This window comes from Amphiura filiformis, chromosome 3 (genome assembly GCF_039555335.1).
Source record: "Amphiura filiformis chromosome 3, Afil_fr2py, whole genome shotgun sequence".
Taxonomy (NCBI): Eukaryota; Metazoa; Echinodermata; class Ophiuroidea; order Amphilepidida; family Amphiuridae; genus Amphiura; species Amphiura filiformis.
Window position 1 is genome coordinate 21,345,511 of NC_092630.1, and position 27,427 is coordinate 21,372,937.

The 27,427-nt window shown below is 35.1% G+C and overlaps 1 protein-coding gene across 1 annotated transcript in view; it reads right to left on the reverse strand.

Annotated features, from left to right (window-relative positions):
- The window catches only part of LOC140148195 (E3 ubiquitin-protein ligase PDZRN3-B-like), a 259,712-nt gene that overhangs the window by 223,956 nt on the left and 8,329 nt on the right, over nt 1-27,427 (reverse strand). Inside the window, exon 3 of the mRNA XM_072170055.1 lies at nt 25,191-25,289. Within this exon, the coding sequence (XP_072026156.1) occupies nt 25,191-25,289 (99 nt within the window). The remainder of the gene's footprint in view (nt 1-25,190; nt 25,290-27,427) is intronic.

Genomic DNA, 27,427 nt, shown 5'->3' on the forward strand with positions numbered 1-27,427 from the left:
TAAGGCTGATCATTTTAATTATAAATGTAGTGTGTGTGTAAAAGTATATTTCTCAAAATGGAGGAGAGCGCCTATGACTATTGTCCGTTCTGTCTACATGGTCTATGATAATTATTTTCTTACCGAAATATATTCACTTAACACAGACCACGGTTGCCAAACAAATGAGGGCAACCGCGGTCAAATCATTGAAAAAGTCGCCTAATATTTTTTTTTTATCAACCGTTGGTTTCTATGAGATAAAAACTACCAGAAGTCGCGTAAGCCAATGTTGAGAAGTCATGCAATATTTTTCTTAACCATCAATTGGTGTGTATAGGACAGGAAATTGTCGCGAGGAAAATCTTCAAAACTCATCCTATTGACCTAGGCCTATTACATCGCGGGTTTGGCAACCCTGCAATATATACAGTTATATAACATCGCACCGCATTGTGAGGTGAACGAACTGAATGTTGACATTGTATTCAGGATTTAAAACAAGAACTGTCTTTAACCAGACAATGCGGTTGGTATAAAACATAGCGTGTGATATCATGATATCAACTTCAAAATCTAAAACAAAAGTAAAGAAATAATTTAGGCTAAATAAATAAACAGCGTACAGCAGGTGCTATCTTGTCAATAATGATAAGAGGAACATGAAAAACCCAGCAGAGAGCATGCACCCCAGTAAAGAGTTAAATAAAGCAAGGAAAAATCATAATGTGCAGAAGGCCTACTTTTCGGATGATATTCACAGAAACAAAAATAAAGAACTAAAGATCTAAAAACAAAAGTAAAAGAAAATGAGGGCGAAATAAATAAACAGCGTGCAACAGCATGTGATGACTTGTCAATAACGATAAGAGGAGCATGTACCTCAATAAAGAGTTTAAATAAAACAAGGAAAATCATAATGTGTAGAGGCCTACTTTTCGGATGATATTCACTGAAACAGAAAAAAGAAATAAGTTTAAAGAATTATATATTTTAAGATTAGATAATGAACAATCATACATAAAAATGTGACAGGTGTCTGATGATATTTATACACTTCGAGCAAAAAATAAAGAACTACTTAACACGCGACATAAATAAATAGCCATATTTTATGAACGAACTGAATGTTGACATTGCGGACCAGGATTTGAAACAAGAACTGTTTTCAAAAAAGAAAACGCGGTTGGTATAAAAACATAGCGTGTGCTATCATGATATAAACTTCAAAATCTAAAAACACAAGTAAAGAAATAATTTAGGGCGAAATAAATAAACAGCGTACAGCAGGTGCTATCTTGTCAATAATGATAAGAGGAACATGAAAAAAACCAGCAGAGAGCATGCACCCCAGTAAAGAGTTAAATAAAGCAAGGCAAAATCATAATGTGCAGGAGGCCTACTTTTCGGATGATATTCACAGAAACAAAAATAAAGAACTACGTTAGTACGTTTAAAAAATTATATAATTTGAAATTAAATAATGCAAAATCATACATAAAAATGTGACATGTGTCTGATGATAATTATACACTTAGACCAAAAATTACAAAAATACTTAACACGCGGCATAAATAAACAGCCATCTATCAAGAATGACAAGAGGAACATGAAAAAAAAACCACCTAATATATGAGAGCATGCACCCCAATAAAGAATTGCTTTAAAATAAAACAATGAAAAATCATGACATGTGAAATGTATGTTGATACACTTATAAATAATACTCAAGGGTGAAATAAAAAACACCTTATCTACCGATATTTCCACAGTTAAACATACTCAGTGATCACTTGTACTAAAACAAAAATAAAGAAATACTTCACAAATGATAAGAGGAACACATAAAAAATAAATAAGCGAGCATGTCCAAAAAAAAATTAGTAAAAGATAAAATAATGATAAAACGTACAAGAAGGGGCAAAATATTTGTCGCAAAAACTTATTAAATGCTCATTTGCTCTAAGATATTTAATGTTTGCAATTTACTCCTAGTTTATCATTTATTTATTATTTATCTAGGCTTATATATCTTTTATTTATTTATCTATTAATTTATCTATTTATCAATTTATTTCAATATCATTATTATTAAGTGCCTATTTATAATGATATTTAAATCTATCAACATTATGCTTACGTCATCCAGGAGTTATTATCCCACTTGAAATCGCCATATAAACACAAATTAATAAAGAAATACCCAATGGGTGAAATAAAAAGCATGATCTATCTTTTCAAGAATGAAAAGAGGATATAAAAATATAACAGAGCATGTCCTATAAACATGATAAAGAATTATTTAAAATCGTATAAATGTGAAACATGTAATATGACATATACTTAAGGGATCTGGAATGAGTTTTTTGAGCGTTTAGAGACAGTATTTTTGTGGGAAATGAGAGCACATCAGACATATCGAATTGCATTCTGAATACGAAGAATGTCTTTCTCATATCAAATAATTTTCATTTTTTGAAATTCACGATATAATGCAAATTTTATGACAAATTATTAAAATTTGATATTTTTCAAATTTTTGATATATAACAGTCCTCGAAGTAAATTTTATAAATCTAATGACATATTCTTAAAGTGTATGTAGCTGGGAGGAAAAGCCGACGATCAATTGAAAATTTTGACCTGTGATATGGAAGATATGGATTTTATTTCCCAAAAGACCTTTTTTTTTTTTTTTTTGAGGGGGGGAAATCCATATCTTCAATACGAAAGGTCAAAATTTTCAATTGATCGTCGGCCTTTCCTCCCAGCTACATATACTTAAAGAATGTATCATTAAATTTATAAAATTTACTTCGAGGACTGTTATATATCAAAAATATCAATTTTAATGATTTGTCATAAAATGTGTATTACATTGCAATTTCAAAAATCAAAATTATTTGATATCAGGACATTCTTAGTATTCAGAATGCAATTCGATATGTCTGATGTGCTCTAATGTCCCACAATAAATACTGTCCAAACGTTCATACCCCAGCCCTTAACATAAAACAAAATAAAACGGTCATGATAAGGCCAAGTAAAATAAAAAACATGTTTCACGTCCGGGTTTTTGAAAAAAAGGAGGAAGAGGGAGCTTTTTATTTTTTATCGCAAAATCGTGTAAATACCCATAATTAGAGCTGTTTTAGTGTATACAATAATGCCTGGGAAAAGGAGGAGGCCTCTTTTTATTTGTTGTTCTGAGAGATAGACCCCCTCTAACTATCTCAAAAAGTTATAAAAGTGTTTCTTGTGTATTAGCAAGGCTATAGAAAGCATCATCTACTTCCTAGACATATTTTTTGGAAAGTTATAACTGAATTTCAAAAAATAAAAATTAAATTGAGGAAACCTCAAAAAAGGAAGCGGGAGGGGACGTGAAACATGTTTATTTTTTTATTTGGCCTGATATGACATTAAGGGCAAACACCACTAATGAAGCGTCTTGGTTGAAATGCACGTGAAAATTAATGTCTTTCTTTGCTCAATTTGAGGCCTTTTTGGCTCTCATAGTTGCCTGATGTACCCGTTACATTTTATTAAGAAACAAGGTAGTATAGTTTCTCTCCATTGATTTTGCAATAGCGTCTCCAGGAGGGGGCTCAGAGGGGCTTTCAGATTTATGCGGTGGGGGGGGCTTAATGGCTAAAATCGCCAAAAACCGCCTGATTTTACATATCCCTCTAGCGTTGGTTGTCAGTAGATTGCAGTCACTCCTCATCAAGTGTTGACAAAGACAACAGTGGTTGTTGAAACGCATACACAGTAAGTGCATTTTCTTGGATCAGATACTACGAACTCTGGTTTACTAGTTTACTCTACCGATCCTGATGAATTTGTTCAATCAATAACGATATCTGGGGGACCAATCACAAGCCAGATTCATTTAAAGATGCATTACATCATGACCAATTTCAGTTAGGCCAGAAATTGGCCTAACTCTCCATAGAATCCCGTGTTAAAAAGTTATCCGCAATCCAAAGTCAGTAGTCCACTTGGGAAGCTAACAAACAGAGGGCGACGGTGACTGAAAAGATTAGATGTGAAAATCTATCAATTGTGCACAAATAATAATCAGAGTTTTAAGCTTAAATGCAATAGCCAGAAGCACAATTGGCAAGTGGAGTACGGAGAAGTCTAGCTACACCCTGGAAGGGAAAAAAACATTATTTGAAACGAGGAAATGTGCAATATGACTTAATGTAATACATTAGAAAAGGCTTAAAAGGCAACTAGTAGGCCCTGATTCATATTTAATCATCATTTAGGCCTGTAAATTAGATTGTCTGTGTAAATTTAGCAGGATCCGACTTTTTATGACGACTTTCAAAATGTGTTACATTTCAGAAACACCAAGCTGTTTGTGAGGTGGCGTTAGCTGTATGGGTTATAGGTTGAACTTTTTACAATATTTCTGGAAAAAAAATCCTGAAATCCATATATTAATTTTTACAATGGATGTCGTCATCTGACCTTCTGCTTGCAGAAAGGGGAGTTTTGAAGAACTGAGTTGTTTTCCCGGCCCCTGTCTGTACAGAAAGTCAGTGGGGGTTATTTACTGGTGTGCACCCTAAAAGGCCCTTGTCATAACCAATGGTGGCGGCATGATTTTTCCCGTGCATGAGGGTTTAGGGAAAATTAAATTATATGTCTAAACTTGAGGTTGCATGTGTAAAACATGGTCTTTTTTAACGTATGTTTGGGGTATTGAAATGATATTTTTTTGGCTTGCACAATCATGGTAAAGATCCATGTCATACATAAGATATTATAGGACATACAATACTTGGTAGGCCTAATGATAATGCGTAAACTTTGTACCTGTTAGGGAACTGAAATCAGACTGAAAACACAAACGTCATTCGAGGCTCTGTCTCACCAGTTGCATTTACAAGGCCCTTGTTATAACCAGTGGTGGCGGATGATTTTTTTCTGGGGGAAGGGTCACACAAGGTTCTGAACAGAAACGTCACATACGGACCAACCCACACTACCGAGAACCGCGAATGCCGAGAACCGCGAAAGCCGAGAACCGCTCTAGTTTTAAACTAGCATACCAACTCATTGCAGAAGTTTGAACCATGGTTTAATGTTTCCAACTAATGCCAAGTATTAATTAAATTGTGTTAATTGCTGTTGTTGTAATATGAGTACTAATTTTCAGAATTAGAAGAGTATTTTCCAGCACACTATTGGTGTGCACAATTTCAACTACATCAACATTTACGGAAACTAACAACTACATGTTTTGGAAAATTGATCTTGGATTTCAATTTCAACACTTGATGTAAAAATAAAATATTGAGTGGGAAGAGCAATTTCAAGGCAAAAAAAATATTTATTTTTATATTTCTTTGATCCTGCAAGTGAAATTTTAAAGCGAAAATGGATCTAATTGTGGAAATTGCCACTGAAGAATGAAGATGAATATTCAAAGTTCACCGGTGGTTGTTTTCATTTTTGTTTCCCAAGGCAATATAAAACAATTATTATTTCACAAATGTTTGCAGGAATGCACTAACAACATACCCCAATAACCGAAAAACGTTATGGTGCGCAGGCTGCATAACTCTTATAGCTATCTACATGCGCATGTCATTCCAGATCGATTTGGACTGAAAAGAACTGGATATTGCGTCACATGTCACGCACACAGACCTCAGACATACAAATATATCTTCTCATGCAAAAGTACCCCTCTTTCTTGTCTTTTATTTTCTGTAATTGTTTCACACATACCCTACGCCTAAAATACCCTTCTTCATTGTAGTGTTTTTGAAACCCCAAACGAGTACATCGAGCACTTCAAATACATTGCACTGAAAAAGCAATCCTTTTACTTGTTTTTCAACAAACATGATTTCCACCTCAAAATACAAGTATCCCCCCAGCAAAATGACTGTGAATTGTTTCAACTGGGCCTTTTTGAACATTTTTTACATTTTTCCACCTAAAATTTAACACAATAATAATGTGTATTGAAGTATCCACCAAATGGCTTCAATTTGGCACTCATTTTGTAAAATTTTCTAATACCCTTCTGCAATGTGATGGTCTCTTCATGCCCCCCCCCCCAGCAAGTTTCAACTGGGCCTTTTTGAACATTTTTTACATTTTTCCACCTAAAATTTAACACAATAATAATGTGTATTGAAGTATCCACCAAATGGCTTCAATTTGGCACTCATTTTGTAAAATTTTCTAATACCCTTCTGCAATGTGATGGTCTCTTCATGGCCATAAAAAGGGGCCATATTTAAAACTTTCACATATATTGTGTCCATCTACCAATGATCAACTTCAGAGTGGCATCCTTACATAATTTGCATATATATACAATACATGTACCGGTATATATGAGACCAATGTACATCAATCCAACCCAATCTGGATCAAATGGCTTGTGAATATCCCAAGACTACTCTCCAACAGCATCAATAAATCCAATTACCGCCCATCCTATGATGAAGACATTAGTTAGGAATTTATAATCAAATTTACAACTTCATCATCATGTGACTATATCATGTTTCATTTTGTACAAATTATGAATACGATACAATTCTGCAAACGCAAATCCAATAGTCTCCCATTTCTGTAGGGCTTCGCAGGTTTTCTGTTTGTTTTAGGGGTTACGAAACGAGCACAAAATACCTTCAATTGGCTTCTGTATATACATATAAAATATATTAGGTTATTTTCAATGACTGCAGAATCCTTTTAGCTTTTTTTCGCATGTTTTTGCAAAAATGAATTTCACACTCTATTGTGCATTACCACTTCTTACCAAAGTCTGAAACAAAAAAGTTCATGCTTTTCACTTATTCTAGCAGCTTTCCATCACTACAACAAGCATTATATGGTTGTCATGGTAATTTGGTATTTTTGAGCATGATCACAAATTGACAATGAGTGCATGGCCTCCAGTCACATTAATTATGTCATTTCTGTGATGCACCTCTGTGGGCTTATCACCAATGCAGAACAAAAATTCCAGAGGTTGGCCATTTCTAACACCTCAACAAACCCTTGCATGAAATCTCAATGAAAACCCTCTTCTTCTTTTCAAGTTCCTTCACCCAGCGGCAAATTTCGGCATGTTCTGTTCTTCAGCAGGTTGGCAACAGAATGTTATATACTTGCGCTGTCGCTGTGAATGAGTGAAATGATGCTGAATGTTTAGTAAACTCTTAATAATAGCCTTGTCTCAAGAGCTTACAAGTAAACCAATGACTATGACATTTTGTATGATTCATGAGAACTAATGAGAGATGCCACATTGAGGATGTTAGCCCATATCCATCTGCTATGCTTACTATCTACTATGTATAGGTTAACTCTCTTCATGCGGTGTCGACTGCAGACGACATGTTTCAAATTTTGTTTAAAAATTCAAAAATTTCAGAAATGTAAATTTTCATGCCCATATTTGGAATCAGCATGAAAATTGCATTAAAATGAGTACAAACAAGCCTAGTATTGGTTGAGTAGTTCTTAAGATAGCTCTTGATATTTTGAGAAAAAATGTCAAAACTTAAACTTTTTCCGTTGAAGCACATGGCTAGCACGCAAAGCATTAACAAGGAGAGCAAACCCAACAGCAAAATTTAGAATAATGAAAGAAACAGGACACTAACATCCTCCTGGACTTTGTTTTTCTAAATATCACTCCTTTATGTCAGGATTGATTTGGTATTTTTAAAAGACTATGGGGCTTTTGAAAACTTGCTTGTTGTTTTAGTTCCCTTTACTGTTGGCAACAAATAATCTTGGATGACAATAGTAGGTTCAAGAAAACATGCAATTTACAAACAACTGTCTGCACAGTTTGATTTATAAAAATAAATATTCAATTAAAAATTCAATACTAACATGACAAAAAGTCACTTAAAATCCGTACTTTAAATCTAGTTTTTCATTTTCTATGAAACATATATTTTTTTAACAAGTTTTTTCATCTTCTCAAAGTAATAGACACTCTGAGATTTGATCATATCAAATTTTAACATTTATATCTCTCTGTAAAAACCTTCTTCGCGAGCCACGAAATTTAAGTATCTAGCGACAGGATGATCTGAAATGCCCCTAAGAATCCAAACACAAGGGCAGGGTGATAAACAGCTCTAGCTAGCCTAAGGCCAGCTGGCAGCACACACCATTATCTCCTTCCAACGAGCTCGATATCAGTGTCCAATTCCATAATACCATATTCTGAACTTGCAGTCTTTGTCTTCTCTGGTTAGTCACCCCATCTCTTGTGCTATTTTAGACACCATTTTCATGTACGATACTAAATATGGCATATAACGTCCGAAAACAAGTCCTGTAGCACGATGCATCTTAATGTTTTTATCTCATTGTCTTTTGAGACTTAACTGCGAGTAGTGGGCTTATCAGAGTGAAAAGGGCACATGTAAAGCATAGCCATCTTTATAGTCTCATGACAAAAGATTCAGATTTGAATGACACACTTATTCCTATCTCGAGCTCAAAATATGATTAATAATATATTACATCTTATCATGACCGAAACAGTCTTTCATTGTAGTGCCTGGTTGCTTGCACTATGTCCCAATACAATATCTTTGTATACCCTTAAAACCTAACCATAATACAAAAGCTTTTTCATCAGTCAACAACCTTTGCACAAGGCTTGAAGTAGACCACTAGAGCACGTTTTAGAGAGGTGACTGATCACCAAACACCTCCTTTGTTTTCCATATTCCATTTTAATATTTTGGGCTTTAAGAGGATGAGTAGGCTGGGTAAGTAAACAACATTTGATGCCATTTGGATGGCCATGGTGCAGCACACTTGCAAACACGGCTGATGGTCGCATGTATCTTCTTCCATCATTAAAACTCAGCGGCAGTACTTCTCCCCCGACATTACCATCATCTGGAGTGCTGCACGTTTCATACATTAAAGCACGCCCAAACTTAGCCTGCATCATTATGCAAATAACTTTTTTTGTATTATCTGTATAGGCTCACCAAGATCCTCAACCCCTCACTCCTTCCTGATTCTGAATCGAATGAGAGATTTGACACCAAAGCATCGCTGTGGAAACGATGCCACAAACCAACGACGCATCCACCTCATACATACATTTATGTGCGGTATCCGGTTACAGCTATACGCATTGTACTTGAGTGGTACTCACTTTGCGCAAGTTTTACGGTGGTAAAGTGGTTGCTTTGTGCGTATGTAGGGGTGTGTATGTATGTATGCCGCAAAACAAGCATACAGTTTTTGGCTGAGCAAAGACATCCGGGTGTGGTGCTGAATTCAAAATTGTTATCTATTGTCTGATTAGTCATGTTTTCCCAATACCATTTAATGCTAATTCTGCTGCCATGATTATGTTTAAAGTTATTATACATTAAATTGAATTTTAAAATGACCATAATCTGTGATATTTTTCACCATTCAAATACTAAGCTAGCTACTGCACCCATTGTTATATGAAATGTAAAAACAAATTGCAATGGGCTACCTTAGCGCTGAAATTTAAATAAATCAAACAAATTAACTAATTAATTGTGTGTGGTGTACTACTCTACTAGTACTCTCTACTTATACTATGAAATCACAGCATTCATTGATTAAACTTGATCAAATTACATGAACCTACTAAATATCTATCATTAATACAAAATATAATGCTCCCCAAACATTTCGCTCTACATCTAATTCATTTTTGTCTTAATTACAGAATACATCTTCACGGGATAGGCCTGCGGTAATTTTGTCTCCTCAAAGAATAATTTTTAAGAAAAAAAAACGTAAAGATAGTACATTTCTTTGCTTTTACCTGTTCAACATATTCCGATAAAATGAATTGGTCACACAAAACAAACATTTACTGGTATTTCTTGACACACGTACCTCCTTATCTAATTGATAATTAGTATTATCAGGTTAGGCACTTGAAACTTGATTCTGAGTTTAGCGTCCGCCGCCCGCGTTATGAATTTTGTGCCGCGTTTGAGATGATAAATCCTGAAAATAATTCATTATTGTGCAAATTACTACTAAACCAGAAAGAAAATTTGTTCTGTAAAATTTTTAAACCCTTTTTTTTGTATTTGAACCCTTCAAAAACTATAGAAAGCATTGACAACTATAGAATTCATCTAAATATTTGAGCATTAAAAATAAACAGATTTTTGACCCTTGCTCTATCCAATTATTTCAATTATACCTTTGGGATACCAGGGTAAACTAGAAGAAAAATTTACCTAGCCAAAATGTTTTTACCAGATGGACATTGTTTATGTTGTAAATAATTTAACTAGGAGATACTATAACCCCCCCCCCACACACACACACACACACATTTCCCCCTATCCTCAAATGTATATATGGAGAGGTTAGTACAAATTGGAGTGAAGAAGACTGACTGCAAAAACCAAATTAAGATAATTATACTTTTATAAACGTTTATGTGTGTTTGTGACATTATATTGGGACTGGCGATACCCAATTAGAATAAACAAAAGCGCATAAGCATTGGTAAAAGGCCGCTGATAATGAAACCTTGAAAATAATGAATAATGAATAATGAAATAGTTGCCTCATTATGAGCTGAAAAATGGGATGCTAAACTCAACATCAAGTTTCAATAGCCTTATCACTTTAAACCTTTGACCTGGTCTTTTGAAACATCGGTACATTTGAGGTATTCATCTTTATCGGTTGAAATGGGAAGTTATGTTATCATCATTGATTTGTTGTGATAAAGTTATCGGTTGTGGGTAGAATAATGAATGCTTGTCACCAGCTTTTTGCTAGGTAACTAGATCATGCACCTTTTTGGAATGATATGGTACATGCAGTAGACTTTAATGTGTTGCGATCATTTTGATTGTGGTTCAGGACTCAAAAGCGTGATCAAGTTGACAACTTGACATAGTGACAATCGGATTAAATGTAATGAACCACACATGCATATAATATATATACATTATAAGCAATTCATAAAAAAAAGTTCTCACTAATGATATCAAACATTAGAGAAACACTATCTAAAGAAGTCATAATGAAAGCAGGTACATGTTTATGAGTCATGTTTTATATAATTGTTTTTTTTGAGAAACAGTGTACTGTATCCTTAATGATCACCATATCCTACAAACATTTATGATGTTGATGTTCTGTACTCAAGTGGGAATATTCCCCATAATCAATTTTTCACACTGCAACAATTTAAAACATCTTCAATGTTATCAATTTCACTTGTTTCAAATGTTCTACATGGATTTACACACTAAACAAACAGTGTCAGGAGTTGGTCATTTTGTGTAAGCTTAGAAAAGTACAAAAAGGACAAAAATTCATGCATGGCGAAAATGTGTACTTCTAGTTTTACAATATCACATGCTGTAATGCTTGTCATCTGATTAAACACCTCATCTCATTCACTGATATTTGTACAGGCCGACCTATGATGAACCTGCGTCGTTAGCGTAAACGGGCTTGGGGCTATACTTTGCAAACGTGTAGCCAGCAGCTCCAAGTTTCAGTCAAAGCTGTATGATGTGTGTAATACAGAGGAAGGGAAGGGGTTTAATTCAAGTTCAAACTGCTATGACCAACTTGTCTTGTTATTACTTGATTAAAAATGCCAATGAGGGCAAATGAGACTCTGAGCTGTGATAAAACGATAGAAGATGTTTACGAATTAAACCTCATGTATCTCTCTTTATAAATACGGTACACTAGCCATTATATTCTATGGCATCTACATGTACACACAATGTAGGCCTACACTTATTTGATCTTCAAGTTTGTTAATAATTATTATAATTGCTTATAATTAGGCAAAAACTATTCGGTTCTTGTTACTGCACACATCAATAAAGTCCTAACTCACTCTCATGTAAATTCACATAGCGTGCGTCAGTCATGCATTACGTAAGTGCTGCGTCCAACTGCATGCATGCCATTCTATTTCACTACATGCTTATTATAAGCTGAACAAACTTTAGTTAAGGGACATGATATCTTTTATATGTCTTGTACCCCACCATTAAAATCTTCAGTTTTTCAGACGAAAACTTTGTGACATTTTCTGGAAAATTGTAAAAAAAACACTTCTTTCAAAAAAAAAGTTCTACGGTAGGGACTGCCGAGACGGTTGGTCGGACAAGGACAAGCAAACAACTTTACACATGCGCGAAATAAGAACATGGTTTGTCGGCTTAGTTCAGGACGGTTTCGTTCATTATTTTTATCATAGTATACGCCGGCATCCACTACTCAAAAGATTGGCCAGCCCATTAATTATGGCATAATATTGGATAGGCAAAAGACAAAATCCTATATTTTATTCTCAAAATACTAATTTCAACAAAGAAAGAAAAGTGATTTTCAAAGTGGGGAAAGTGTCAATTATCCATCGCTCTAGATAAATGTTATCAAAGGATTTGCATATCAGCACATTTTAGTTATGGAATCAGGAATAATTGTATTTTTAAAAGTTTCTGATTCCATGCATGTGGTATTATAGCATTAACTTTTCAATTCTTTAAAAAGTTATTGTTAAACTCTTCAACTGAGTCTCATCTGGAAGCCAGAGCCTGTCCATACTTGCTTACCAGGCACAACCAAAATATGCATGCCCTATTCAGGCATTCATGCTCCATACCTTGAAATGAATAGGACTATTACCTGGTCTTAAGGAAAACAGTGTGATATGTACACATGACTACAAAGAGGACTATAGAAACGTGACAAAGTGGACTTAATACCAATAGGGTCTAGCTTTTGGATCACGCCATAAGCATGATAAGTACTAAATCCTCTAGTAGCCTACCAACACCAACCTAACAAAGCCCTGCAGTCTGTTTACTTGCAACTATTGGCAAGATTCATGTACATCTGAAGAAACCGGCAGATAAAAATGGGTAAAATGGTACTGTGCTGCAACTCAAACAATAAACGTAATAAACCATAACAAGATGGAGTATATATAACTACTTGATTTTTATAATAATTACAAAAGCGTGTAAATAACACACACCAATACGAGGATTGGCAGTGCTTGAACGAAGGGTGGAGTCAAAGCAGATATAAGTCCAAAATATAAACCAGTGTCAGGACATTTTACTTGTTATTTTAACTAATTGAGTGTTGTTTAATAATAGAGTCAACAATTTATTATTTACTTCAAGATCTGAATTTAAGGACTGTGCTCTTGCACATATTTTTTGGTGTGAATAAACATGAGTCGAACACCCTAACCGTTACTTCTAAGCCACTGTACTTACTGCACTAAACAGTACCAACCTTTTCCATTTGATTTGTACTTTATGAGGACACCATTGCTCTGGTATGAAATCAGCTGAAATCATTGGAATCTGACCACAACAAAGTAGCAGTAGTACACAAAACTTGTTAAATTTTAGATCACAAAACTTGGAATCTGTCAGTCAGATTTAGAGTCTTTTATACAAATTTAATACCACATTTGTATAGATAACATCCTGTATGTTGATTTTCCTTTGAGAGAGCGTGGAAATAGATTTCAATGCAGGGAGAGAGTATGTTTTCTTATTCTATACAGCGTGTCTGTTCATCTGTAAATACAGGATTTACCCCATTCCAAGCCAATTGGCAAGGATTTCACTATGGTTGCCATGGTTGTCATGACAATAAACATCAGAAGTAGCCCAAACCACTGGTTTCTTTGGCATCCGCAAGTAAAATGGTGCCATTTCACATACTGGTTTATTAATACTTTATTCACAAAGTAGCCCAAACATGTGCACAAGGTGCTACAATGGCAACATTGGCATGTCCCAGGTGAACAGCAAAAAGCAGGAAATGCCTTTGTGAGCTAATTTAGCCCCATGAGACTTGTATTTTCCCAGAGAATGAGAACATTGTGCATTCAAATTTCATCAACCACAAAGTTTCTGTCAAAAGGACAAAAATTTTCCCAAGATGGAAAAGAATGAAAGTTAAATGTCGATCTCCAATGACTCAAATGACTCTTTAGAGGCTGTCTGTCACCATTTCCAACAATTGTCCCATTTAGAGACTCATAGGTTAACTAATCCCAATTTAACCAAACCCTTACACCAAATGACTTCATATTTAATTTTTCATTATAAACCGTGCTCCTCCCCCCCTTATATGTAGGGGAGAGCGGGGAGTGTTCGCCCTATTTTTTTCTGACCAGCCTAGCGATGTCAATTTTATGGTTAGGGGTGACCTGATTAGCCCATGTGAAAGCCCTATGTCTTAGCTATATACGACCACAATCCCAGAACTATAGGCCTTACAATAGCAACAGGATAGAGCAAACAAAAAAGTTTTGCAAAGTGGCGAACTTGCCCCATATTGGGGCAGGTTCTCCCATATGGTGGGGTAAGTTCACCCTAATCACAAAAAAGGTTTAAACATTGCGTAACAATAACATATTCCATGCAAACATTTAGCAAGAGTATACAGGGCATTCATTCTCTTCTGGGAGTCACTAAATTTGTTGCAGGGTCGGGTCAGGAAGTAAAATGTAGGGGTCCAAAGTGAGCTTAAACGTATCATGTTTACAATTTCGGGAGATTATGAATTAGGACATAAACGGTGGTATGAGTAATACTGATACCACATAACTTTAAAAAACATGATTTTCAGTAGTTTTACCTTGTTTAATGGTATAATTATCAATATTTTGCATAATACGCTGATGGGGCAGGTCCGCCCTCCAGTTTGGGGCAAGTCCGCCCGGGGAAGATATAGGGCGAACATGCCCCATCCTCAAAAGGGCGAACGTGCCCCTTGTGCACATTTTTGTATTTTCTTTAGGGTATGCAAAATACAAATCGAATAAGGAGTTTATAACTGCATTAAATCTTTAACAAATCCCATATGTTCCAAATACAGATTTCCATTAAAACCATCTGTATTTATGTATCAATGATAATACAACATTATTAATGCAAGAAAAAATTACGTTTTGGTGTAATTTTTTTGTTTTGGCTGCAGTTCGATGAACACGTCCCTATATGTCGCGTAGATAATATGAGAAGTTTATAATGACCTATGTCACCTAATTTTGCCATCACCAAATTCCCCGATAGCCGTAGTGCTGAGAAACAAGGGGTGGGCGAACCTGCCCCTAGGGCGAACACTCCCCGCTCTCCCCTACAATCTGGATCACCATGATCACTTGTGCTTCCATTCTTCTGGCTTCTCATGATCTTCCTTCACTTTTAATTGCACCGTGAACTGGGCCAAAACACAGATATTGCAACACAGTGGCTACAATATACCATCCATTTTTTTTTTAAAAGGTCAACCGCAAGACTTTTTTCTTTTCTTAGTTTTCTTAGTATTCAGGTATTTTAATCCATGGTCAAGGTTGGCAATGCTTTCTACTACTATATATATGTTAATCCAACCAAATTTTCTTACTGTATACTACTTCTTGTTTTAGACCTTTCCTTCGCATCGTAGCCGCACAACTACAAAGGAAGAAGTTTGGAATACTTCACAGTGGGAGTTCTAAACTGTTCTCAATTGCATGGCACAAATCTTGTTGTGTGAAAGCACTCTACTCTCTAGTAGTAGTAACATGGCAAAGAAATTATTTTTTGTGCAGATTCTTCATCACATAAAATAATTCAATTTGAAACAGTATCATACACCATGATTCATGCATGTAGATAATTTCATCTTTACAGCGATCAAAATGCACCAATAAGGTAAATGTCAGCAATTCATATTCTGAATATTTGTTTACATTGAATAATTCATGTATATGCAAAGAAAACAAATCTTAACAGCTGAAGAAATGACAGGCAGACAGAGAGACAGAGAGAGACAGAACATAAGGAAGATGGTTGACAACTAATCAATATAATATCATGTTGACAAATTGTTGAATTACAGTCGCATAAAAAAATCATGAACAGACACACTTTATTGCCCTTTAAAAACCGTTCATCAGGTGTCGCATTTCAGCCAAAATAAATGGCTCTTCAATTGTCTTTCATAATTGATGTCAACTTTGACAAAATGTCTGATGCAAGTGTGACGTTTAAGGGGCACACCATTTGATTTTCAGGGGAGCATGGGAATTTGGGTCAGGCGAAATTTTCCCGGGGAACAATAATTTTTTATTTTAATATATATGCCTACCTTTATGCAGAGTTTTTTTTTATTCCTCAGTGGGCCATTTTAATTATTTTTTCATCTCAATATTATCTGTTCAACTTCGATGATACCTTTGTCACTTTAGGTATTACAGTGATTTGATGAGACAAATTCTTAGCAACTCAAACATGTCAAAGCTGATTAAATGTTTATTTGCACCACTGCATTTACACCCAAAAATGTACTCTGACAATGATAGTAGTAGAAGTTTTTTTTTCCTTTAAAAAAACTCCCATTTCCCCCACCCCAGAAATCAAATGGTGCACCCCTTAGTGTGGTCAAGTGTATATGGGATAATTGAATGAGTTAAAACATGTGAGTTTGAATTGGGAGCTGTGAGTTAAAAGTTTCAAATATGTTTGTAGGCCTCTAGCCTTTCAGTCATTCTTTACACTGACTGACAATATAGCCATTTCTGATTTCATTTGAAAATACAATTTTCTAGATCACTGACATTTGTTGCCAACTAAATATCATGACTTGGGGCTCTCAAATAAATCAGACAGGTCTCTGTTTTGAATGAATACATCTGAAAACCCATGGTTTGATATTTCCCCCGTCATTTCTAGCATTCTGTCTCATGGTCAGTGCATTATTAACTTAATTTTGCAGTAAATATCTTAAGGCTTCCTGCATGGAAGACAAGAACTTGTCTGACCATTTGATGGTCTATAATTGACATTTGATGGTCTATGGTTGACATTTGATGGTCTATGGTTGACCATATGATGGTCTATGATTGACCATGCATGTTAAATAGCTGAGAAGGGGACAAAAGTTTTGTTATGAAAACTGGACCTCATGAAAGAACAGAGGAAGTAAGTCCACTGAATGAATAACCTAAATAAGAAATAAAAATAAACAAACATAGTAAACAAACAGACAAAAGTAAATCAAACTCACATTAAAAAATCTTAATTAATTTTCTTGTGGATTAGCCTTTTACTTTTGCTTTCTAAAAGAACTTCCATTGAACAAGACTTTTTAGGATTATTACTATTATGAGAAAAAACTAAGGTTGCATGTATACAACTTCATAAGAGTATGTGTACTAAAACTTCTTTTCAACACATCCTTTTCCTCCTCCATCTTACCAGACCATGACTTTACAAAATGTCCTCTTTCCTTGTTTTCTTAGTAACATTAAGGGATCTAAAATGATCGTTTATTGCGTTTCGACAGTATTTTTTGTGGGACATGAGAGCACCTCGGACCTATCGAATTGTATTCTGAATACGAAGCATGTCTTTCTGATATCAAATAATTTTCATTTTTTGAAAATCACAATATAATAAAAATTTTATGACAAATTATAAAAATTTGATATTTTTCAAATTTTGATATATTACAGTCCTCGAAGTAAATTAGATAAATCTAATAATATATTCTTAAAGTGTATGTAGCAGGAGGAAAAGCCGACGGTCAATTGAAAATTTTGACCTTTCATATTGAAGATATGGATTTTTTTCCCAAAAAGACCTAATTTTTTTTGGTGTTTCGGGAAAAAAATCCATATCTTCAATATGAAAGGTCAAAATGTTCAATTGATCGTCGGCTTTTCATCCCACCTACATACACTTTAAGTATAAATCATCAGATTTATAAAGTTTACTTCAAGTACTGTTAAATATCAAAATATCAATTTTAATGATTTGCCATAAAATGTGTATTAAATTGCAATTTCAAAAATCAAAATTATTTGATATCAGAATGACATTCTTCGATTCAGAATGCAATTGATATGTCTGATGTGCTCTGATGTCCCAAAATAAATACTGTCCAAACGTTCATACCCCAGCCCTTAACAGAGCAAGCCAGCGTGGTAATGTCTCTAATAATATAGAACTGTAAGTTTAAAGGTTAAACTGTGAGAACATACATCATAATAGTTATAACAAAATTATTTGTACAGCCAAATATCCCTAAAGGCAAGTATGTCTTGACCATTTTGATCAAAGGGGAAAAAGCAGCACGGTTTTTGGATAATATTACAAAACTAATATTGGTCAATATATTATTTAAACTCGTAAATGGTTTGCCGTGGCACGACGATGAAATTACCTTTGCAATTTAACTATCCTATGGCAAAGGGAAGGACTGCTGTGAAATTGTTTGTCTCGCACGGCCAGCATGTCATTTTTTTTCCGCTCTCCCTGGTTCCACTTTGTCAAATTCAATAACTCTGGTAGGTGGGTTTTCATGACTTTGTTTAGGTTTCACTACTTTACCTTTATCCACTACAGGCATGAGGCCTGCGTGTGTTCTTATATAGGCTACAGCATGCATGACAGCCGTGTCCAAAATCAGAGCCTTTGGATCCCACTGATACGATCGTATTAATTATTATCTCAACAATCATCAATTGAATAAAATCAAGTTTTTGCTTGATGTCGGGTAAAGACCCACAGGGTAGGTGCGAACCATTGAATATAATGTACCAGTTGAGATACCTTATCTAACCTGTTCCGTAGATACTAATCCTGTCAAAGTTTACAAAAGGAAATCTATGCCCTCAAGATGAAATATCCCTGTGCACATGCCTTATCAATATTTCTGATCCCAATCGACTTGTAGGACAAGAAGGATAATCCAAAAAGTCACAGGACTCAAACATGTGATGCAATCTGTACACCATTGGATTGGGGGCAATTCCTGATTACTTTTATTTAAATGCCAAATTCACTCTGTAAAATGGACAGCTGGTTGGCATTGGAGTCAATAAAGTTTGGTTGAAGATAAAAATCATAGAGTAATTTTGTCCAGAGCAAAAATAAAATTATTTTATTTCTTAGTACTAATAAATCCTATTCTCAAGATTAAAATCTGTGTTTTCCTGTTTTTCTCATGACAGCATCTGATCTGAAATCTATTACCAATTCATATTAGGCTTTAGTCAATAATCCATCCTTCTGGTATTCATATTGCTATATGGTGCATGTTATTATGAAAGGCCCTTCACTACATCTTTTCTAGTATTTTGGAAGTGGTCGTTAATATCATAGATAGAAGCAATCCTATATATCCGGATGTCTCCACATAAATAATAATAACAATTAAAGTGGTCAATTATTATGCCAGATTGAAATCTCCTTTCTAGGGTCTATGCTCAAATAATCACTGATGTACTGCCAGAGATGCATTATGATAACAACTCTCTCTTCTGTCTTGGTAACAACCAAAAGTCCAACCTCACTCAAAACTCCATCTCCACATCAGATATTCCAACGTTTATTTTATTTAGGAGCGATAAAAGTGTTCGTTGCTGTCAATCATAGCTCAAATCAGATTCAAGTTTAAAAGCCTAACATTAATCCAGAGAGGTCAGAGGTTTCTTGTTGCATATGCTTCAAGAAACAAGGGCATACAATTATGCAGCCATTTCTCAACATGAACCCTTCTACTATTTCTAGTGAAGAAAAAACGACAAACTTGATTCTCTGGTGATGATATGTGTTATTCTCAGCCAGTTATTTTGCATTTGTTGAGTAATATCATTAAAAGCCTATACAGGCCTATATCTTGAATCAGAGATGATTGAATACAGCCTTGATTGTCTTATAGACGGGAAGAGAAATAAGGAAGGAATAAAGAGAGAAAATAAACAAAGAAGTTGTTTGCTCTGGTCGGGATTCGAACCCAAGAACTTTAGCATGCCAAGCACTAGATCAGCGACCGGTAGCTACGGGTCTTTCGCTGGGATTATAAACGTTTTATCAATTTGTACATTTTCTGGTCACAAACGGCAAAAAAACTGCACATTTAGTGTTTTTCTTTTATCAGTTACGCTCCATGACTGGAGACAAAGAGGACTGGGGTGGAGGCAATCTTCAGCTGTACATAGATGACTGGTAAAAAAACCACATTTTAAGATTAAAGATGAAAACTAAAGAGTAAAATTAAGAGTAATTTAATTACATGTATTATTAAAATATTATCAAACATGTACATGAATTATTTGTATGACTGTCATGTGACAATAGAGTGTTTATGGCCATTTCAACACTTTACTGTATTTGGTTTGTAGTATGGATGACAGCATTATAAACAGGCAAATGTTTAATTTTTAATCAGTTTTTGTCTACATAGCTAAGACCACTCATAAATGTTGCAAAATATCTCAATTATTAACAGTAGTGGTGGGTTAAAGAATGATGCTTCAAAATTCTTTGGGAACCATCTTATTTGATGCAATATGATCTCCTGAGCATTTTGACACCTTTTTCATCCAAACTGGCCAAAAAATGAGGTGCCGTCCAAAACAAGTATTTGGACAGGAGGTCTGTTGGGGTCTGAAAATCAATATTTTCATCAACAATCATTATTATATGCCTGATTCTGTTGGTATTGATTTGTATGTAATTGATGTTTACATTTCCATTTTTGAAAGTTGCATAAAAATTGGAGTTGTCGTTTTCTTCAAATGACCATTTTACATCCAAATAAGGATGTGAGGGCGCTGATCATCTTAACCTACAATATCAATGCTGTAGCAAATAATGGTCTCATTTGCAATGGTAATAATGATGATAATAATAAATTAATAATACAACAATAGCTAAAAAATGTTCTCAATGCCAAGCATATTGGGGTTAACTTACTGTGCCAGTCTGGCTGACAGATGGGAGCGTTGTTCATGCAGACTTTGGTGCTCAAATACTAGGCATATACCTTTAGGCTTTACTTGAGTCTAAAGGTAATTTGTTGTTATCAACAATTAGTCCCCCCACCACCCAAGCAAGCCATTGTTAAGGCTCAATGTTAATCCAAAAACATGGTTATACTTAGCTACGGTGGGCGGCAGTGGGCGGTGATGCCCACCACTCACTTCTGGAGCCCACAAAGGTTTATTTTGAAGCTTTTTGGTGCGCACACCACTCAAACTAAAAATATACATGTGTATTTTATCAAATTTATCCTTAAATTATCCACTTTTGTTGAAATCTTGCTACAAATTGGTGCTCAGCACTCCAATTCTGCTAGCTACAACCTGTCCATAAAGCAACGTCACTAAATAATTCAACTATTTAGTATTAGTGATTTTTGTCATTTGCTCTGAAGAGGTGGATGACCGGATTATGGGACTAATACTCTTTGTGGTATAAATCTACCTCACTCAATGATGATAGCCAACACTTAACAACAGCGGGATCATTATTATGAAATATTACATTCCAAAATACTGATGATCAAAACAAATCACTACCCTACCTTACATATGCCTTTGATTGTAAGTTGAATTGTGCATATTGCCTTCAATTTATTTTAAACCTTCAAAACATTTTTTGTAGCTTAGGGTATATATAGACCATTCCCACCAACAAGAGTGTTAAATTGTTCATTATTAAAAATGCACTCATTAGGATTCATGCGAGTGTGAAAATTTAGTTAGTGTAAATAGTTCACCAAGCATAATTTGTATCCCTACTACATGTATACTAAATGGAAGCAGTTCAACAGCACTATATAATTGTGTCATTCTTGACCCATAGTTACACATGTATTATTTGCCTAATGTATTTCTTAATGACTCCAGTATTACTTTTAGCAATAAGAATTTTGAAATAAGATTTGTAATTTGTAATTATTATAACTTCGATCAGGTTATACAGTAGGCCTATGTCCACCTTGAAGTACAAAGTAAAGTACGCAGTGCAGTAAATTATGCAGTTTCGGCACGCCGTAATGTCAAAAGGAATTAACATGATGATAGCAGCACACAAACGCATGAGCGTCTTAATATACAACGCACGATACATTTACACAAAATGTGCGTAAATGTGCGTAATCTTACTTCGTACTTCAAAGTGGACAAACTTGAAGTGTTAGAAGATGTACATGCACTGTAGGGATAAATGTAAATTGAAATTCAAAGCAGTCTGCAGTCAAAAATGTTTGGCAAAAACAGCTTGCTCAAATTTTTCTGACTTTAAATCTTCACTGGAGTTGTTTTGAATAGCCCTGTCTGGTAGACCTTCATTGTAAATACAATTCAATTATTTTGGTGAAATTTCAAAGAGTTAAATCAGTATTAAATTGTGGCCATGCAGTCATTTATGCTGTCAGGCCAGATTAATGGACCTGATTTAGTAATGCTTCACACTAAACTCACAATAGAGTCCAGCCAAATTAAAATACTTGTGTGTAATTGGAGTTGGGTTATAAACAGGAGTTTTGTATTGCAGAAAAAAAGTATTGGAAAATAACCATTTACTTTTTGTCTTCTATGCATCCACCTATAGCAAAATCTTGAAAACAGTTTGTTGTTGCTCTGTTTTAATGTGTATTTCTGACTCACATATCAAATAAAGTTTACAGACTCAGCTGGGACGCTGTACTGTAAATGAAACTGGTGTCAGGAAATAACAAATGTTAAATTAGGTATTACTTAGAGCAATGTGTTGTCACAAAAATATTTATAAATGTGTATGAACTACCATTTTAATACCAGCCTATGACTTCAATCCAAGTTATTAAATCTATTTTTACATCTTATCATATTTGTCAGATAAATTTTAGGGACACAGAAAAAAATGATTTTTAACTGTCTTTATGTTGCACGTATCCTCGTACGTGTTTACATATTGTTGGTACATGTATTTTAAGTTTTCTCCAGGTTCCACTTGACCAGAAGTAAACCCAACATGACCAGCCAGCCAGCTGTCCAGCAAAAGTAAACTGACCTCTTGACCCAAAACTAATCTCAGGACAAAGGGGTCAGCCATTGATCCATGTGCTAATCATGTGTTAAATGGAGCCCACTAACAATGACCACTAATGGGGCTGCATAATTAACACAATTAAACTCTCTCTAATCTGATCATAATAATAGTTTTAAGATTCTCATTGACTACATGGCTACAGAACATCCTCCTCTTCACTTCAAGTGGATTTACTCATCAGTCTCCTCCCTCCTAAACAAATCTCTTTGTGGTCATCAAGTGCCGATTCTCCTCATATTGATATTTTTGATCATAATTAAACCCTATTGATCACCTCAATGGCAATGAGACCACAAAGTACTAACAGGGCTGCCAAATCCAGTTGCCAAACCCCCATTTGATAGCCCAATTGTGCCAATTTTGAAAATTTTCCCCTTGACTTTTGACAATTTCCTGTATAAATCAAACTAAGAAAAAAAATTGGGTGAATTTTTAACATTGGCTCCCGCGACCTCCGATAATTTCCTGTCCCATAGAAACCAATGGTTAAGAAAAGAGTTGGGCGACTTTTGGGCGACAATTTGAGCCTCAATTTGAGCTCAATTTCTTTGGCAACCCCGAGTAATTAATCTCAATTGGGTTTTCTTCCCATCTTCTCTGCCTATACACATGAAGTCCTTCAAATGGAATATGGAATACTGTATTTGCCAATATTATTAGTGAAAATATTTTTGTTATTTGAAGCAAAATTTGGCAATTTGGCAATTGATTGTGTGCTTGCTCAATCCTCATATAAATGTAATTTTTTTTTTAATTTAAATTTTGTGCAACTCTTTTGCTAAGTGAGCGATTTTACTGTCTTTCTGCCATTCAGTCATTCTCTCAAATGAAAATAACCGTTCCATTTTAATTAAATTAAAACTTGTTTGTGCCTAGTGCCTGCTTTCCAAATTCCAGTAAATTGCTTTCATGTGCAACATCATTAAAAACCATTCAACTGGCTGGCTGGGAAAATTCTTCAGAAGCAGACACGTTAAAAATACAGTTGTCTCTGCGAAACCCCTTGAGATATAGCCTACCATCCTAGCAATGCACCGAGACATTCTACCACCATTCTTCAACATCATCCCAGTCTTCGTCCAACCATTATCACTACTCCTCATCAAGTAACATTTCAATTTACACCTTCAAATTCACAGATCCCTGTATGTCATCGCCTCATGAGGCGTACAACTAGGGATTAACGTCCTATTCCACGATGAAATTTAGTCGGCTGCTTTGTAAAAGGATGGGTATTTATCAACGAGGGCATACTTTTTTATATAGTTTTTAAGGCTGATGGCAAAGAGGGGTTGGCCTGGCACATAGATGGAGTTACTGACTTAAGCAATTGTCTTATTAGACATTATCTGAGAGAACAAGATGGAGCCTACAGATGGTATAGCTATCTGGATTGTATTGACCACCACTTTCATGCATAGAAACACACAAATCAAACTGTTGTATGGCCTGCTGCGACTGGATGAAATTCTGTGGAGCCTCATCAAATAAACGAGTACTTGACACAGAAAATGGAGTAGTCGTCTTGTAAAAGCAGTGCACAGTGTTTTAGGAGGAAAAGGCATCCATTGGGGTCTTTACTATACAACTGACAATAACAGTTGTATTTTATAAAACATTGTTAATTATATTTTATATCACCTTTAAATTCATTAATTTTGAATCATTATAAAACAATTGATGCTGATTTTTGTTAAGTCCTTCATTTCGTAACGGGTTGCTCAGTCAGTGTGTGATTTTCAATGAAACAGCAACATACCAGCTCGAGCTCAGTGATCTACGTTTTAATATCTATGTTGTTGTGTGATACAAATGTAGATCAAGCTGTCCTGGCCAGTGTAAGGGCCATTTGGGGGCACTCTACCCCTACCTGATATGCTACTGATCATCGCTCAATACAGCTTCATGACCCGTAGGCATTATACAGGCATTGGGCTATTCCATTTAAAATCCACACTACCCCTGTGGAAGATTTTGGAAATATCTTTCACAGGGGGAGTATGAATTTCAAATGGAATGATCACATAGCAGCTCCATTTGAAACTCATCCTCCCTCTGTGGGAGATTCAGGTAGAATCTTTCTCAGAGGGTATAGGAAATTCAAATATAGCTGCCTAATGTGTTCATTCCATTTGAAATTGGTACTCCCCCTGTGGAAGATATTTCCAAAATCTTCCACAGGGGGACTGTGGATTTTAAATGGAATAGCGCATTGAGACCATGACACACTTTTCTATTCTCATCTATGTATATCCGATTTTCTCTCAAAATACCCAAATCACATTAGAACACTATGACTGTACTGTGACATACACACTCACTCACCTTGGTAATACGGTCATGAACTTGCAAGCTGGCTCTGTCTGCTGCTCCTCCTTCCATGATGCGAGAGACGATAATTCCTTCCGTAATACTCCCCTCCGTCTGAAAGTGGACAAGACAAGAGCATATTTTATTGCACAATTTTGCATGGATGAATTCAATCTTAATCTAATCAATTTAATTTTCAAACAATGAGAGTACATGTAAATTAATTAATTATCTCTACTCTCCTTTTTATTCTCCAAATGGACACACCCTCAGTCAGGTTTAGCTTTTTCAGTAAGCTTACTAAAACACTTGTATTTACACTCAAAGGAAGCTAATCGTAGCATAGATTTATCTGCTGCACTCATTTTAGTGACAACAATTTTAACCCACTACCTCTCAGACTGGAAGTAAGACCGACCATCACAAACCCGAGTAGAGGGGCTGACTAATTAGTCCACCATTGGTCTCCATAATAAAATCCACAATTTAAACTTTGCTCAAAATTCTTGTGATTTTTATTCACATGTTTGTACGAACCATTTATATATCTATACACGTACATTGGCAGCAAGTGTAAAAGTATGATGTTTCATAATTATAGGGGGTTGCAACAACCCCCTTTGTTGTTCATCTTCGCCTCCGTAGGACGATGGTTATTGAATTGGAATTTCACTATGCAGGCCAATCATTACACAGGTGCAGGCCTCGCTTTGTCAACGATTCCTAAGCATTGCTTGTCTCTCAGATATCCTGTGACATAAATACCCACTCAACTCCACTCGTATATCTGTGCTTATATACATGTGCGTTTAATTAACTCCACACCTGTCGTAAACTGACTTAGGATGAAGAATCCGGTAACACTTATCACAACCATTCACACCTTTCAAAACATGTGCGGCTACACAGATCAAACAGTACCGCCAACCAATCAACTGTCTGAGATTACCAGCAATACATATCTCGTGAGCACTCCATGCATCACATCATCTTGCGCTACCGTACCAATATTTATGAAGCTGTGATATTATATCATAAAGCAAAATTTTCTACCTTCAAAATATTTTATTTTGACATCTTGTTAATGTTTTCAACGTAGCAACTGTTTCTGAAGACATCCTTGCAAGCTTAAAACGAATGTCTTCTCTTACAAATATTTAAATGAAGCTGTGCTATCAATTATCAATATCATTGGCAATTTTTTCTGTATTTCAAAATTTAAGTTTTTTAATCAAATTGTCCCAAACTCCCAACTGGTTTTTAGGCAATCTTCGGTGGATTATAGACTAAGCCATTCCTCTGTGTATACAGCAAATCATGTTCAGTTCTTAAGACAGAAAAGCCAGAAATGTCACAACATTACCTCACAGGGAAAAAATGGAACAACGTCAAATCGCTGGGGAATTGCTATATAACCATTGTATGATTTTGATAAAAAACAAAAATTAAGCTGTATCTAAGCATGTGAATAAATATTGAATGCTTATTTTTCAAACATTGCAGGTCTTCAGCCTTACTTGAAGTTATTGTCTTTATAATGTACATGTAGACCCACATTCTAAGATGATTTGAAATACCTTGAATAAGGAATATTTTATGCATTGAATATTCAATTTCAATATTATGTGCCAGATTATTATACCTTCAAATTCCATATAGTACAAGCATATGATGCCTCTAAATGAGTTTTGTTTCGGGGGATTGATGAAAGAGACAAAAAGGCAGACACAGACACCCTCTACAAAAACATTATGGAGTTTGAGCAACTACATATATATTACTGATACAGGAGGCTGTACAAACATGTATTAATGTAAGAACAATCTATAAAGTATTATGTTTTTGTGTCAAGAAAAACACAATTTACAGGCATATGCTTGCAGATGGAATTCTACGGTACAACTTTATTCAATTTTACATAAGGCGTTATTTTCTTCATTATTGTTAATGATCAATGCAAACAACCAAGTCCCTAAGTTAGCATTATATAAAGGCACATTAGTTGTAAAGTCTGGTCAATGACTTGAGTCATCAAAATAAATCAATGTATGCATCATCTGACTATCAAGAATATTGCTGACGTCCAGTTGAGAGTCATTAAGGACTAAAATACAATAAATATTATAAGTGCATATATTTACAAAACATAATGTTTTACACAGATTGTTTACATAACCAGGGATCCTGCACATGATAGAGGATCATGTGTAGTAAAGTCGCTGGGTGAGTGGTGGGGCATGGGACTTCCAAAT